General features: G+C 58.9%; 2 protein-coding genes across 3 annotated transcripts in view; both read right to left on the bottom strand.

The window, feature by feature from the left end:
* Positions 1-353: 353 nt before the first annotated feature.
* On the bottom strand, positions 354-8,741 carry KIAA1614. Of its 2 annotated transcripts, none has more exons than XM_082765966.1 (10): positions 8,423-8,741; positions 5,295-5,813; positions 4,780-4,843; positions 3,614-3,760; positions 2,093-3,198; positions 1,932-2,016; positions 1,606-1,786; positions 1,190-1,305; positions 920-1,104; positions 354-819 (listed from the first exon to the last, which is right to left on the bottom strand). In XM_082765966.1, the coding sequence occupies exons 2-10, from the start codon at positions 5,806-5,808 to the stop codon at positions 626-628; spliced, it is 2,592 nt and encodes an 863-aa protein (XP_082622092.1). In that variant the 5' UTR covers positions 5,809-5,813; positions 8,423-8,741; the 3' UTR covers positions 354-625. The 2 variants fall into 2 exon arrangements, with proteins under 2 accessions (XP_082622092.1, XP_082622093.1); XM_082765967.1 differs by lacking the exon at positions 8,423-8,741 and adding an exon at positions 6,943-7,081.
* Positions 8,742-8,779: 38 nt separating this feature from the next.
* Positions 8,780-14,595, bottom strand: part of XPR1 (xenotropic and polytropic retrovirus receptor 1) — a 97,177-nt gene continuing 91,361 nt past the window's right edge. The window contains exons 12-15 of the mRNA XM_082765968.1: positions 13,555-13,721; positions 12,708-12,847; positions 11,582-11,803; positions 8,780-10,882 (exon numbers count right to left, since the gene is read on the bottom strand). Of these exons, the coding sequence (XP_082622094.1) occupies positions 10,822-10,882; positions 11,582-11,803; positions 12,708-12,847; positions 13,555-13,721 (590 nt within the window). The 3' untranslated portion in view covers positions 8,780-10,821. The remainder of the gene's footprint in view (positions 10,883-11,581; positions 11,804-12,707; positions 12,848-13,554; positions 13,722-14,595) is intronic.

A 14,595-nucleotide genomic window follows, 5' to 3' on the forward strand; every position in this document is an offset into this window, starting at 1 on the left:
ACCCCGGCACCGTCACCACTGCCACACAGCTGGAGGGGATTTGGAGTGACCAGCCCACAGAAAACAGGCAGCAAAGACCCTGAGCCCAACCAGAGACCTCCTGTGCCACCCCACTGCCACACCAACACCAGGACACTGCGGTCACACACCTGGGGGGCTCAGCCCCGTGCATCCACATCCCCACGTGGCTGGGACACATCCCCCACCACCCATCCCCTCCGGGCCTCTCAGCCCGCATCACCCCAGCCCAGCCACGCCACCTGCCAGCAAAGGGAAAAAAAATAACATTTATCCATGTATATAATATATATATATATATATTTATATGCATTATATATTTTTTTTCAGTTTGAAATAACTTAAAAAGAAACCCACCAGCCCCCGGGGGGAGGTTTCCAGCTGTGGCAGGGACGGGCTGTCTGTCCCCACGCCAGCCCCGGGGACACTGGCGGTGCCCTGGGGCAGGCCCTCGGTCCTGCGGTGTCCCCGGGGACCCCGCATCGCACCTAGCAGGGCCGCTCACGGTCCCTTTGTCATGTCCACGGCGAGACCCAGGGCTTTGGAGATATCCGTGGATGCCTCTAGGTCACCGTCCTCTTCCTCCTCTTCCTCCCGGGAGCTGCTGCTACCGGCGTGCCGGGCGCTGCCGCAGCACGCGCAGGGAGAGGCTGTCGGCGCGGAGCAGCAGCTCGCGGATTCGGGCCAGCCCCAAACCCGACACGGCGGCCCCGTTGACCTGCAGGATCTCGTCGCCCACGCCCAGCAGCCCCGCGTACAGCTTGGCCGTGCCGGCGTCCGACATCTCCTGCACGTAGACGCCTGCGGACGGAGGCACGGCACGGCTCGGCTCAGCTCACCGCGATTTAACCCCCCCAAAAACGGTGATTTTTTTTTTCTTTTTTGCACAGCCCCACGGTACCTGTGTCGGGCCGGCCGTGCCCGGAGGTGAGGAGGAAGCCGAAGGAGCCGTGCGGGGGCCGCTGCAGCTCCAGCTGGCTGGTGCCGTCGGGGAACACCTCCACCACGCGCCCCACCGTGCGCGGCAGGCCGGGCGCGCCGATGTCCTCCACGCTGAGCGAGCGCCGCGGCCCCGAGGCCCCCGTCCTGCGGGGACAGGGGTGAGCGGAGACCCCGGGACACCGTGGCCAGGCAAGAGCCGAGCACGGTGACGGCCCCGTCCCCGTCCTACCTGTCCCCGGGCCCCGGCTGGGGCAGGAGGTAGGCGCTGGCGCGGGGTGCCTTGCCCAGCAGGGCCTGCAGGCTCTGGGCGGAGGCGGCTTTTCGGGGCTGGCAGAAGGGTGACACCTAGGGAATTGTGCCCAGCTGAGGCGTGCGGTGCCGGCATGCCCCAACCCTCCCAAATCACCGCGGTTTGACCCCACTTCACCACACCAGGACACCCACCAGGGTGAGGTGGGAAACACGAGCCATCCCCCAGCTGAATGACCCCATCTCCCCTCCCAAACCTGCCTCTCCATCCCCTTTCCCCCCATTTCACCATTTCCCATTTGGCTCTCGGCATTTCACCCCCCTGCGCTCTCCTCCCAAAGGCAACAACGCCCCGGCTCCTCCTTCGCCGTGCCCCCCGCAGCGTTTTGGGCTCACCAGGGACTGCAGCGAGGGCGACCTCTCCACGCCGGGGCTGCCGCCGGGGGCCGGGAGCTGCTCCATGCTGTAGCAGCGGAAGCGGCCCAGGCGCTGCTTGGTGCTCTGGCTCAGGCTGCTCAGCAGCTTCTTCAGCCCCGAGGCGCCGCTGCCCTTGCGGCTCACTGCCCGCGCCAGCTCCCTGCAGGGATGGGGACGATGCCCCAACGGTGTTTAGCAGGAGCTTGTCCCCAAAAGAGTCCCACACCGCCCACAATATGATTTTGGGGAGGTGCCAAACGGCACCCAGTGCCTCGCACCTGGTGCCAGGCACGCTCACCGCTCACCCAGGTGCCGTGCTCCCATCCTGCTGCACCCTGGGCGTCCCGGCAGCATCCCCAGAGGGCTCAGCCCCGGGCTGTGGCGGTGCCCCTGCAACCACAGCGCGATGTCGGGTCCCCAAACCCACCGGGGACACCCCAGCACCCCCTGCCCGCGGCTCTCTTACCTCCTCCTCCTGCCCCCCGTCCGTCCTGCCCGCGGGTGTTGTTGCAGTTGTTGGTGGACAAGGCACGGAGGGGGCTCCCCGGGAGCCAGATGGGGCCGCAGGGCCCCCGCCGCTGCCCCGCGCCCTCGGGTTTGGGGGAAGCGCCCCCAGCATCGGGCTCCGGGCACCGGCGGCTGCTGGCGAGGTTTTTCCTGCAAGGCACCTGGGAGCAGGCTTTTTTGGTGGTGGTGGTGCCGGCAACGGGGGGCGCAGGGACACGGGGACCCCCCGCTGGCTGTGAGGAGGGGGCTGGGGGCTCGCTGCTGCCCGGTGCCTCAGCGGGGTCCCCCCCGTCCTGGCTGCCAGAGGGCAGGGGGCGAGGTGCCCCTGAGCCCCCAGCCCGGGGGCTGCTGGCCACGCTCGCCCCCTTGCTGGCCCGCGCCTCCTTCTGTGCCGGGGACCGGGGGGTGCGGTGGCCACGAGCCCGGGGGTCCCGGTGAGCCCGTGGGTGGGGGCTGCGGGGTCCCACCTCCTCGCTGTCCGTGCGGCAGCTGTCGGAGGTGTCGGTGCTCTCCAGCGCCGAGTCCGCCTCGTCGGCGCGGTGGGCGTCCCCGATGTAGGTCTCCTTGATCTTCTCGGTGTGGATGCGCTGCCGGGAGGGCAGGATCCAAAGCGGGGACCCCCCGGGACCCAGGGGCCGGGTTTTGGGCTCCGGCTGAGCAGCTCCAGGCCCTCCACGCTCCCGTCCACGAGCCACGGGGCTGCTTTCGGCCGGCTCAGCAGCCCCGAGGAGGGAGCCACAAGCTCGGCACTTGCCCCCAGCGGGGACGTCACCGCCCTGGGATTTTACAGGGTGGGCTCCGTCCCCCAGCTGTGCGTGGGCTTCGCTGCTGGCACGCTCCAGCGCCGAGCCCAGCGGGCGGCGGTGCCGCAGGCGCTCCAGGTAGCGCACCTCGGCGTCGCGGGCGGACTCGTCCTCGAAGCGCACGCGGGACGGGGAAGGGCCCCGCGGGCGCCGGGGCGCGCAGCCGGACTCCCCGCTGGACGAGTCGCTCAGGCTGCCGCCCGCCGGCCCCTCGCCCTCCCGCGGGGTGAAGCTGGGCCTCGGCGTCCCGCTGGGCTCCCTGCTGCGGGGACAGACGGACAGGCGGACAGACGGATGGATGGACGAGCTGCTGGGGCTGCCCAGAGCAACTCCTCCGCCTCGCTCAGCTCTCCCGCGGGGTCAGCCGGCACCGAAGGCGGTGACCCCACACACAGCCCCCTCACCGCCCTCCAACCGGGGAGGCAGCGCGTGCCAGCTGGGAAACTCAATTCTCCTGCACGAACAGTGCCTCAAAACACCACGAATCACCCCAAAAATACCCTGCAGCAAAGCCTCAACGTGCGCCCAAGCAAGGGGAGTGCTCCTGGGTCAGGGAGGGCACGAGGTGCAGCCAGTGGGACCCTGGCCTTGCACATGCCCCCTTTGCCAAGCACGCCCGTGGGTTTTCCGTGGTAAATCCTCGTGCAGTGCCCCGGTACCGCGGATTTGGGACTCACCTGGGGCGCGGGGCGGCGGGGAGGAGCAGGAGGTCGTGGCTGGCGCGCAGCGGGTTCGTGCGAGCCTTCATGCGGGCGCGCTGCAGCAGCTGCTTGGCCTGCTCGTGGCGAGGGCTCAGCTCCAGCTCCTGCCCGGGAACAAAGGCCCTGCGGGGCGGGGGGGTGGGAGGGGGACAGCGGGGGGAATTAGCGAAAAATAACAGGGATTAGGAGTGGTTTAGCCCTGACGGCGCAGCTCCGCGGGGAGGATCCAGGGCCCGGGCTCCCAGTGCAGGGGACACCCCTGTGGGCACCCCCAGCACCGCTGCAGCTTCACAACACCTATCGGAGGGGCTCAGCACCATCCCCGGGGTGCTGGAGCCGCACCGGGGGCACCCCAGAGGTTTTTTGGGGAACCTGAGGGAGCCCCAGCCCTGCAGGTTTGGGGTGATGCCCCCGGCCCTGCTCCCCTCCCGCTGTGCGCCGGGGGCTTCCCCGCCCCGGGGGGGACCCGCGGCTGGCCGAGGGCACGGCCCCGCTCCCGCACTGCCTCCCCCATTGGCCACGGCCCTAATCCCCCCCGATTAAAATAATCAGCTCGGGCTGTCACTTCGGGGAACCCGGCGTTAACCTGTTCGAGGCAGGAGCACCGCGGCCCTCGGGAATCCCCCCTCATGCCAAGCCGGGGGGGTCCGAGCCCCTTCACCCCCCATTTTGGCTGCCCCCGTGGGCATCCCCAGCTCTCAGCCTTGCACCCACCAAGCCTCAGCTGCCAGAGCACTAGAAATTTGATAATTGCCATATAGGTGTGTTTTCACCCCAAATTTCTTCCCCCATCCAGCCTACCCCCCTGCCCCAGCTCTGCCCCCGCAGCCCAGCTCACCTGCCCATCCCTCCCCGTATTTTTAGCCCTCGCTGCCGGGGTTTATCATTAGGCCAACGAGATTACGTGCTCCTGCCTCCCCTAAGCCCTTAAGCACCTGCAGCAAATTTCTGCCCCGCTCCCCTCCCCTCTCCTCCCCCTGCAGGACCCCGAGCACCCAGCGCAACGCCCAAACCCCAGGAGCTGCCAGGGACCCACGAGGATCAAAAATCCAGCTGCTGGCTCCCCACGGGCCCCCCCAAAACCCAAACCAAGCCCCACGTTTCACCAAGCCCCCTGGAGGAAGCCTTTGGGGCCGACCCACCTGCAGCCCTCGGCGTCCTGCAGCGAGACCCCCGAGTCCCAGTCCCCATCGCTCGCCAGCACCTCTGGGTTGGGAGAAGAGGGAAAGGTGTCAGTCAGAGCCCCCACCCCACTGGGATGAGCACCCCGTTCTGGGGCCAATTCCCCAAATTTCAGCTCCCGAGAGCCCAGGGAACCATTTCAGGCCCCGGGGCAGCCCCGTGCAGGGCGCACCGGCAGGGATATGGACCATTAGGGTGTGTGCTTTGGAAAGAGAAATTAATTCCCTTTTCTAGCACTGTTTGCCACAGGAAAAACCCTGCAAGCCTCAAAAACCTCAGGGATTAGGGCGGGGGTCCCTCAGCCCTGCTTTATTGGGGTGATTTCCCTCCCACTGACCCTGACGCCTGTGTTAGGGCCAGGAGCACGCGCCCTGGCCCGCTCGAAGCCAGCCCCGCAGCCTCCCCCCACGGCCTCCCCCTGCCTCCAGAGAGGCGTCGAGGAGGATTTGCTCCCTCCCGGACCCCCGGCACGCACCCTGTGCCGAGCCGGCCGCCGCCAGCCCCAGCACCTCCTGCAGCAGCCGCCGGTTCCTCTCCACCCTCTCGGCCAAGGAGAGCGGCTCCCAGCCCGCTGCCACCTCGCCGCCATCCGCTGCCGGGGGGGCACAGCCCCGGGACCCCTCCTCGGGGTGCTGCTGGCTGCTCCCCGAAACCCTCCGGGTCCCCTGGGGGGGCTCCGGGGGCTCCCCGGCGTCCAGCAGCCCGTCGGTCAGGTAGGTGCGGAGCTGAGCCCGCGGCTCCGCCACCGTCGCATCCACCCCGGGCTTCCCCCTGCGGGGTCGGGGCTTTTTGGGCGAGGGGCGCTCGGGGGGAGCGCCGGTGGTGGTGGTGGGGGGGGTCCCCAAGCGGCTGGCGCCTCGCTTCTCCTTCAGCGCCTTCACCTTGCTCTCCAGGACGGCGTGGGGACCCCCCCGGGGGGGCTCGGGGCGCTCCGGTGATGCCGGGGGTCGGGGGGCTCGCCCCGGCTCAAGGCGCCGGCCCCCCTCCATGTGCCCTGCGGGGAGAAAGAGCCTGAGAGGGCGGCCGGGGCACAGCCCTGCATCCAAAAGGGCACAGAAAGGAGGGTACAGCCCCCACCCAGGGAGCTGTGCGGGGGGAACACCATCACCCGAACGCGATGCCAGCCCCGTGGGAGCCCCAAAGCCCCCGCAGCACAAATCCCACTCGAGGCACCTTGCCAGCAGCTCGCCGTGCCCCCGCAGCCCCCCGGGCTCGCACCTCTTGGCCTTGGGATCCCAGCGGTCCCCAGACGCTGCCATCCCCTGCACCCCCCAGGCCAAGCCCCCAGCGTGGCCACGGGACCCCCCCGGGGCTCCCCGTGTCCCCCGGGTGAGCCAGACCCCGCTGCCACCCCCCGGGCACGGGGAGCATCGGGACGGGGCGAGCGGGGTCCCCGCAGAGCGGAGGCAGCGGGAGGCGAGGGCCGGGCTTACCCCCGAGCATCAGGAGAGGGCCGGGATAGAGGGAGGAGAAGGCGGAAGAGGGGAAGGAAGAAGGGGAGGAAATTAAAAAAAAAAGGCAAAAAAAAAAAAAAAAAAAGGCAAAGCAGCAAATCCCAGCCCCTTCAGCCCAGCCCCAGCTCCGCTGCTTGGCCGGCCCTGCCTCCTCCTCCTCCTCCTCCTCCTCCTCTGTGCCGGGGCTCCCGGCCAAGCCCCACGCAGCCCCAGCTGCCGGAGCCCGTCCCCGGATAACCGATGGTCCCGAAGGGTGACGCCAAGCCCGGAGCAGTCACGGGGCCACCCGCAGCCCTCGGGGACGTGGTGGCCCCACGGGGAGGAGAAACCCTACACCCGCACCCCGTGCCGAGGCCCGGGAACCTCGTCCTTTGTTTGTCCAGCCTGGGAATGGAGAGCAGGGCTGGGATGCTCCACACCCCCATCCCCGGGGTGCTTCCTCTGCCAGCGGGCTGAAGGCCACCAAACCCCGCGGTGCTGGAGCATCCCCTGTGAGCATCGCTCCTCTGTGGATGTGCTCCGAGGCCGAACCCCGCTCTGGCCCCGTATTAGCACCCCAAGAGGGCTCACCCTCCTTGCTGGAGCACCAAAACCCCATCCCCATCCCAGAGACCCCCCAAAAACCTACCCCAGATGGGGCAGGAGCCGGCCCCATTGGGCACCGCTTACCTGGAGGCAGCGGCGCTGCCGGCCCCACGGGGACCAAGGGGAGCTGTGGGGGCCATGGGCGTCCCGGCCCCGCTCCTGGGCTGCCTCTTTAAGCCTCAGCTTTTGATATTCCTGATTGGTTTCATAATCCCGATCAAAAGGAAATGGCCGGGATTATGAAATTGTTTTAATCCCCCTGGCTCCCGCCAGCACGAGCGGCGAGAAATCGCGGTTATCTTCTTAAAACCTCCCCGCCACCCACCCGGGGCATTTCAATTTCCGCCGGCAGCCCTGCCCTGCAAATCTCCTCGGGGCCAAAAACGACCCCCGGGGCTCCGCATCCCTGCCCTGCCAAGCTCCTGGGGGCCAAAAGCGAGCCCCAGGGCTCCGCGTCCCCGCGCCAGGGCGGGCGCGAGCGGAGGGCACACAGAGTGGTGAGACACGAGGCGTCAGACTGTTGGAAAACAAAGAGCTTGTAATCATGGAAAAAAAAAAAAGGACAGATTTCGTAACCAATCACTTTTTCCTTTTAAAAACACAATCACAGTAACTTTGCTTTGATACAACCACCTAGGAACTATGAAACAGTATCACATTGTGCATTATTATTATTTTTTTTTAAACCTACTTATCAAGAAGGGTATTCCACACTCCAAAAAATGATATCCATTTGGGAAGGAAAGAGGAGACAGCTAACAGCGCAGTCACAGATACATCATGAGTCCAAGCAAGCGGCAATTTCTTTGTCCTCACCTTTTCCACTTAGCCAAAAAGAAGAGTGGAGAAGGGGATAGCGAAAGAGAAAGGAGGAAAGAAAGAAAGAAAGCACCCACAGAGGACTAATCACACTCCATAATTACTTTGGACATCTACAGGTCAGGGCTTCAGAGAGTAACCGTTCAGACCAACACAGCGAAAACGATCCCACGGCCTTTGGAATAAAACAAACCAAGGAAATGCTCGAGGCGGAGCTCGCCCCGGCCACGGGTGCCCACGGGGAGGTGGAGGTGAGACGGGGCCGGGGCAGAGCCAAAGGGGGCAGCGGGGAGCTCCAGGTAGCTGAGAAACCCCCGAGGCTGCAAATCCCAACCTGCCACCCCGAAATCCTCACCCCCTGCAAGCCGCGGATCCCTGGCAGGGCGGGCGGGATGGAAAGCAGCAGGGAGCAAAGAGAAAGGAGCGCACAGGGAATCCCCAAAAACCACGGCCCACACTGCAGCATCGCCTCCCCTTCAGTGGGACCATCCCCAAGGGCTCCAGCAGCTGGGGGAGGTTTCCCTGCCATCCCCACAGCCAGGCTTGGGGTGAGTTTCAGGCCGTGAAGGCAAGGGGAAGACCTCAAGACCACCGAGCTGCCCACCACAGCTCGAGAGCAGCCTTCGGGCACATCCCAGCACCTAAAGCACCAGCTCCTCATTCTGCTCCCCCGGCGTTCCCAGCTTGCTCCCCTGCTTTTCTCCCCCCGGCAGCGTTTCCAAGCCCCCTTTTCGGTTCCACTCACAAAACTCGGCCGCCCGCTCCCCTCGCTGCAGGAGCCCGGCACCATTTCTCTCCACCTCTGCCCGGCTCTGGTGGCCAGATGCTCGCAGAGCCACGGGGCCGCCCGGCTTTTAGCACCAACCCTCGGGGGGAATCCGCATTTCTCAGAAGTCTCCGGGGGGTCGGGACCACGCGCCGGGGAGACGGGGTCCTTTAAAAGCCACGCTGCCAGGAAGTCAGGCTGCTGTCCCTGCAGAGCAGCCTCCCTGCCAAAAGGGATGGTGGCGTTGTGTTTCAGGAGATAACGTTTGCCAGCTGCGGCACGCCGCCTCCCCCTTTGCTTATTTCTCCTGGCAGTGAAGACAGAGGAAAAAAAAAAAAAAAAAAAGAAAAAAAAAAAAAGGAGAGAGCCGGGAAGGAGACAGGCCCGAGCAGCAGACGGACAGATGGATTCTTGCTTTGATAAACCACAGAGTAAAAACACAACTGCTTGCAACTCGCTGCTCCCCGTCGGGATAGCACCAGGGGCCCCCGACGTGCCCGGCTCTCCCCAGCCCTGCTGAGGAAGGCAGGGAGCTCCCGGCAGCACCTTAAATCCCCTCTCAGAGCCAGGCTGCGATGCATCCCCGAGCTTTCTTTACAAAAACCACCACCGGAGTAACCACACTCGCGTGCTCCAGCCTGCTCCCCTCGGTGCCGCTGCCCTCCCGGTGAGCTGCCCCCAGCTCCGCAGGGCTCCAGCAGCGACCACTGCCAATTAGCAAAACTATTTGAAGGAGCTTCAGACCTCAGGCTCTGCTTGCCTATGAGCAGGGAGTGGTGGACCTAGGGGAGCTGGCAGGGGAAGCAGTTTGTGGGCACCGAGCAGACGGAGGCGGCCGCCGCACCGCACCGAGGTCCCCGGCGAGCTCAGCGCACGTCTCGGGCAGCCACCGACCTGCAGTGTTGGCCTCGTTCTGTCACGGGTTCACTACCACTTAAATTTTAAGCTATTTCAAATGAAATGAACTACGTTTCCTTCTTCGGTTCCTCTGGGCGAGAGAGGCACAGCAGGCAAAAAGTGAGAAAACGCAACGCACCGGCGGGCAGGTGGGGAACCGCGCTAACAGCTCGCCAACGCAAACAGCGGGGCAGCCAGGCCGGCGTTCCTGCAATTCCATCGCCAAAAACAGACAGACAGCAGTGCAAGGATCCTACACCAGGAGGCCCACCTCGCCTTCGCAGCAGCACACAGCTGGACACAGCTGTCCAGGAGCCAGCCACCCGCCTGCTTCCTTCTCTACGGGAGGACACCGAGTGCTGAGCTCCCCGAGCACAGCCAGCTCGAGAACAGCAGGAAAGCCCCCTGCTTGGCACGGGGTGGATCGTGCCCTCACTTAGCTAACGATAATTAAGGCTTTGAAATACAGGTTTTGATCCGGACAATGTTGTTCCGAAGCCTTTGTCTGCCCGGCTGTTCGCACGATCGGTGGGACCCGACTCTCCCTTCGAAAGGGCGTCGGGATCACTTGCACTGCTCTCACACAGCTGCAGGGGAAGTCGGCATTGAACCGGCACAAGAGACGTGCCCAGAAGCAGTAGCAGCAACTAAAAGTCAGAAAGAGAAACTTTGGCTTAAAATAAAATTGAAAAGAAAGAAAGAAAGAAAGAGATAAAAGGTAAACAGGTGCAAGTCGTCTCGCGAGAGGGGTACGTGCAGAGCATAACCCCACAACCCTAGAGATCTAGATCGACATTCCCGGCTTCGTTTTACTGTTACAACCTTCATTGCACAGGACTCAGAATCACTCTCATATGGTTGTTAGGTTTCATAAATAATGTGAAAACTATATGCAACAGGTACATCATATTTCCAAAAAATTATAAGAAAAGTTACATCAAATTAAAAAGTAGCTTCATGAATGAAGATACTGCTCTAAGTGCACTTTCCCTGCAAGTGCAGCCAGTGCCTCAGCGCTGGATATGAAGAAAAAAAAAAAAAAAAAAAAAAAAAAAAAGAAAAAATCCGATTTAAAAACTTAAGTCCGGTTTCAACCAGTCAAAACCGGGCCAAGCAGAAACCGAGGGTGTTCTCGGCACTGTCCCATGAGGGAGTCCCTATGATGCTTCTTTATCCAGATAGGTTTGTATGTCCTTGTTGAGACTGTAAACAATCCTTCTTTCCTGAACTGTCCTCTTTATTGGCAAAAGAAAGTAAAATATTTTATTTTTAAAATAGAACATCAAAATTAACCCAGAAGAAAAGAAATGAAACACAGTGAGCTTGTTGGAGTCCATAGGATCTGGTCTGGAAGAGCTCGGAAAACGTGTTCAGTGTTTTCTCCTGTTTTCAGCTGGAACTGTACCAGAGATTGGGTTACTTGGGGAAGAGGGGAGCAGAATGAGAAAACAAAGGATGCGGAATAAAAGACCGTGGCCGTTTCATGTGTTCACTTCTTTCGCTAGTTCCTCTATCAATACCTTAATGTCAGAAGCCTTGGACCTAGAAAAAAAAAAAAAAAAGAGAGAGAAAATACTTGCTGGGAAGAAGGAATTCCCATTTCTACACACAGACAACAGAAGAACAGTGCACCTCCAAATCTCTTACGCAGACAGGGGGTAAGCAGGCTACTGGAACTAGAAGCGATGCCTGGACGCTGGAGCATCCTGTGATGCTGGGAGCACAGGGACTGCAGCGAAGAAGATGCGCAGCCAACAGGTTCGGGGGCTGGGGTGCAAGATGGGGAAATGTGTAGGGTATAAGAACGAGGGGTGGAAAGAAAAATGTCATGGGTTTGGATTTGGGAGAGGAAGGGGTCTGAGGTCTCACATGTGAAATCGTAACTGAAGGGTAAGTGAAATCTTGGGGTGGTCTGCAGCCTGGAAATGGCTTACTGAAGAGAACCTGTCTCCCAGGTCTGGATTTATCACCTCTGGCAACTCTTACAGGTTATTTTTGCAGGAGGGGAGTTCTGTAAACAGAATCGCCTTTTCCAGTGGTTTAACAGAACCCAAAGACAGCGTAAAAGATAGATCAACCCTCCAGCAGGAGCATATTCACTTACAAATCAGACCTGTCCACCCTGACTGCTTCATCTGAGCTCCTAGCATGATAACCTGGTCCGCAAGCAGGCACTATACACAAAGCAACAGCTCCAACATGCGGCTCGGCTTGTTGGGCTGGAGGAAAGGCAAAACGTACTGTGAAGCAAGACGAGGTCTGCGCAAGGATATGCTCTGGCTGCGCTTCCACTGTTTGTTTTTACGGCGATTTCGTACACCATCTTCCTGGTCCATCATCTGATCCAAGAGCGTCAGGTCATCGGCGTTGAGCGGGGCCACGGAGATGTCCCTCACGGCACGGAACTCCCCGCAGTTGTTCAGGTGCTCGTTCTCCAGACGGAAGAAGTTCCACACAAACCGCCTGCAGGGAGAAAAAGCGAAATTTATCGCTGCGGTCCCACTCGTACGGGCAGCACCCGCTTGTCGAAGCACTGATCCGCAGCACTGGCTGCTCTCGCTGATCACAAAGTGCCTCTGGGAACGTGCCTGGAGAACCGAGAAACGGCAAATGACCAACAGCAGCACCTGCTCCAACATCTTCCCAGCTCCCTGGAGAACAGATCTGGCAGGCTCATTCATTGTCCTACCGATGACAGCCCTGGTCCAGGGAGCACGGAGGCAGCAGGCATTACAAGCGAAAGGAAAAATATATGGCAACCCCTGCCACGTACATGAGTGAGGTTCAGCTTCAATTTTTTTTTTTTAAATTCATCTCAAGAAGCTGTGGGGGTCTCCAGCTAGAGTAAGAGTGTGTAAAGAGCCACGAAACCTTGCAGGGTCCAAACCAATGATCCGCATGAGTGTTTGGAAAAGAAGCAGGAATTTGAGAATAAATGTAAACATAAAATCAAGTGAAATTGCAAATGCTTCTGCCAATAACATCATTTTAAGGAGAAATTTATTAATAGCAAAACTCTCTAGATTATGTCTAGGTTCAGAGGAAATGACAAATGCTAGTCCTAGATTACTTATTGATTTAAAATTAAAAAAAATAATAATAATAAAAAATACAAATTAATGTTTTAAAAACCAGGGGGGAAAATAATTTTCAGCACAGTAAAAAAAAATTAAAGCCACACATCGCTACAGAGCCCTGTATAACTTCCTTACCTCAGCATCTGATCAGATTAAATGTTCCTGTAAGACTTTGTCTTCAGTTTTAAGGACTTGTATCTTACATGTCCATGAGCACAATGCTTCCCACTGTGCTGATGTTACACAGGTAATAAAAACCAGAAATGAACTGTTGGGTCAAGCAGCCTTACCTGAAAACCTCAAGTGGGGCAAAAACAGTAGAAATGATGTCCCCAGCATACGGGAAGATTTGCATGGAGGTGAGGGAGATCTGGATGGTCCACGCAAAACGCAGGATCACGTCCTCTACAATGGCACAGTAGTAGTAAGCCTGAAGAACAGGACAGACAAACAGGACAGGTCATCTGGGATGGTCCGCACAAAACACAGATCTATTCAGGCCCTCGGAAAGAGGCAGGCCTGCCTGCTTGAACTTCTAAATCAACTTGGTAGCTTTCAAGTAGACAGGAATTACATCCTACACTGCTTGCTGAATACCTACAGGAATGATACTATATCACTTACTGCACTTCCTACACTTTTCATTCCTAGACAAAAGACTCAAGGAAAGTTCAGTTTCGCTGCGAACCCTCCGCATATCCCCCATACTCATGTGTCTGTATTAAACTTGGAAGAAACGTGACAGAATACTGGTAAAAGTGAGTTTCACGGGCCATTTCTGGTGGCCTTGGAAAGCACCACTGAACAGCACCTGCAGTTGAGCAACAAAACCAGCCAGTGGTCTATGCAAAAGCTTTGTACAGCTGTGGTAAGAGCTGCTTGAAGGTTGGTTTACATTTGCATAGCTTCTACTTGCAGATACAACCGTCTTGTTACAGAGGCAGCATAAAGACAGAAATTGTGTCTCAGCCACCAGAAACACGAATGGTGTGAAACGATCTCTTTGAATTAATGACCTCTGCTGCTAGAAAACCGGGGTGCACAGCTTTCAGGAAGCCAACTGCAACATGCTCTATGCTCAGGTCTTGTTAAAAAGTTAAAGGCTTTCCCTAGCACGAGAGCAGGCCGTATACGCACTTTCTGTGGGTAGACAATGCCTTCTCGGAGAAAGGTGTTTTCACCAGCGTTTTTGTCAAAGAGACCCCAGTCCATCTTCAGGTCCCAAATGAGCGTATAGCAAGAGCTGATGAAATAGAAGATAATCCACAGGTAGAAGAACACTTGGGTGTCGCTGTGGTTTTTAGCTGCAAAAGAGAAGAACAGCACACTTCTGTACATCTTACAGCAGACTGCTTCTTAAAACAGTGATAAATTGGCTGACTCCACCAGGGAAAGTAACACCCCTTTTATTCATCTTCTGAGAAAACCAGGCTAGCTCACCTGAAACCAACCGAAAGCCTTACCAGGACCGGCTTTATACTGTAATTTAAATTGCACTTTAAATTCATTCAACGTTTTGCACCTGGAATTGAAACATGCATTAACATTTTTATTTCTTACTTGTGGCAGACCTGTCATTCTAACTCCGAACAGCAGGTGGAAGCTGAGGGCCGTGTTTCACAAAGGACACGGGCCTCTACAAAGGATAACGCAAGGAGGCAATGCTCAGTTAGGGGGATTTTGTAAGAGTGTATTTGAGTTTGCACAAATGGGAACAGTAAATTAATGCTCTAACAGCCTGAAAGCAGATGGACAGGACAGGAATTCCGCTAGCAGAGGTTGTGGTGACAGGGAAAATAAGCAAAAAGAAGGCAATTCGTGTACGTATAAACCACAAAGAGTTCTGATTACCCTTACAGAGTGACACAGGACGGGGGGACCGAGGTTTGTTCACCTGTGGATATGTTTTTGTAACTAAGCTGCTCCCTGCTGCCGCCTGAAAAGGCTGCGCTGCCCTCTCAATCCAGCTGCATTTCCTTACATCAGTCAGCTGGGCAAAAAACAAACAGAGCTGATCACTTTGTTTGCTCTCAGTTAGCAAATCTGGGTCATAAAGTTCATGCAAACAGAAGATTAGGATGCTTCACCAGGCTGAGACACTGCATCTCTCTGCCGTTAGCAGTCTTTTCTGCGCAGTGGCTGAGATTGCCCGTCCTCTGATTCCTTCTAACAAAGCCA

Source organism: Aythya marila, assembly GCF_965140915.1.
Source record: "Aythya marila genome assembly, chromosome: 8".
NCBI classification, from domain to species: Eukaryota; Metazoa; Chordata; class Aves; order Anseriformes; family Anatidae; genus Aythya; species Aythya marila.

Bases quoted from the DNA above. Each gene is read 5' to 3' on its own strand.
- KIAA1614 (XM_082765966.1), bottom strand. From the start codon at position 5,808: ATGGAGGGGGGCCGGCGCCTTGAGCCGGGGCGAGCCCCCCGACCCCCG. The intron at 1,306-1,605 runs GTGAGCCCAAAA...ACAATTCCCTAG, and splicing joins CGCCCTCGCTGCAGTCCCTG to GTGTCACCCTTCTGCCAGCC. The intron at 820-919 runs GTACCGTGGGGC...CTCCGTCCGCAG, and splicing joins GCACGGCCGGCCCGACACAG to GCGTCTACGTGCAGGAGATG.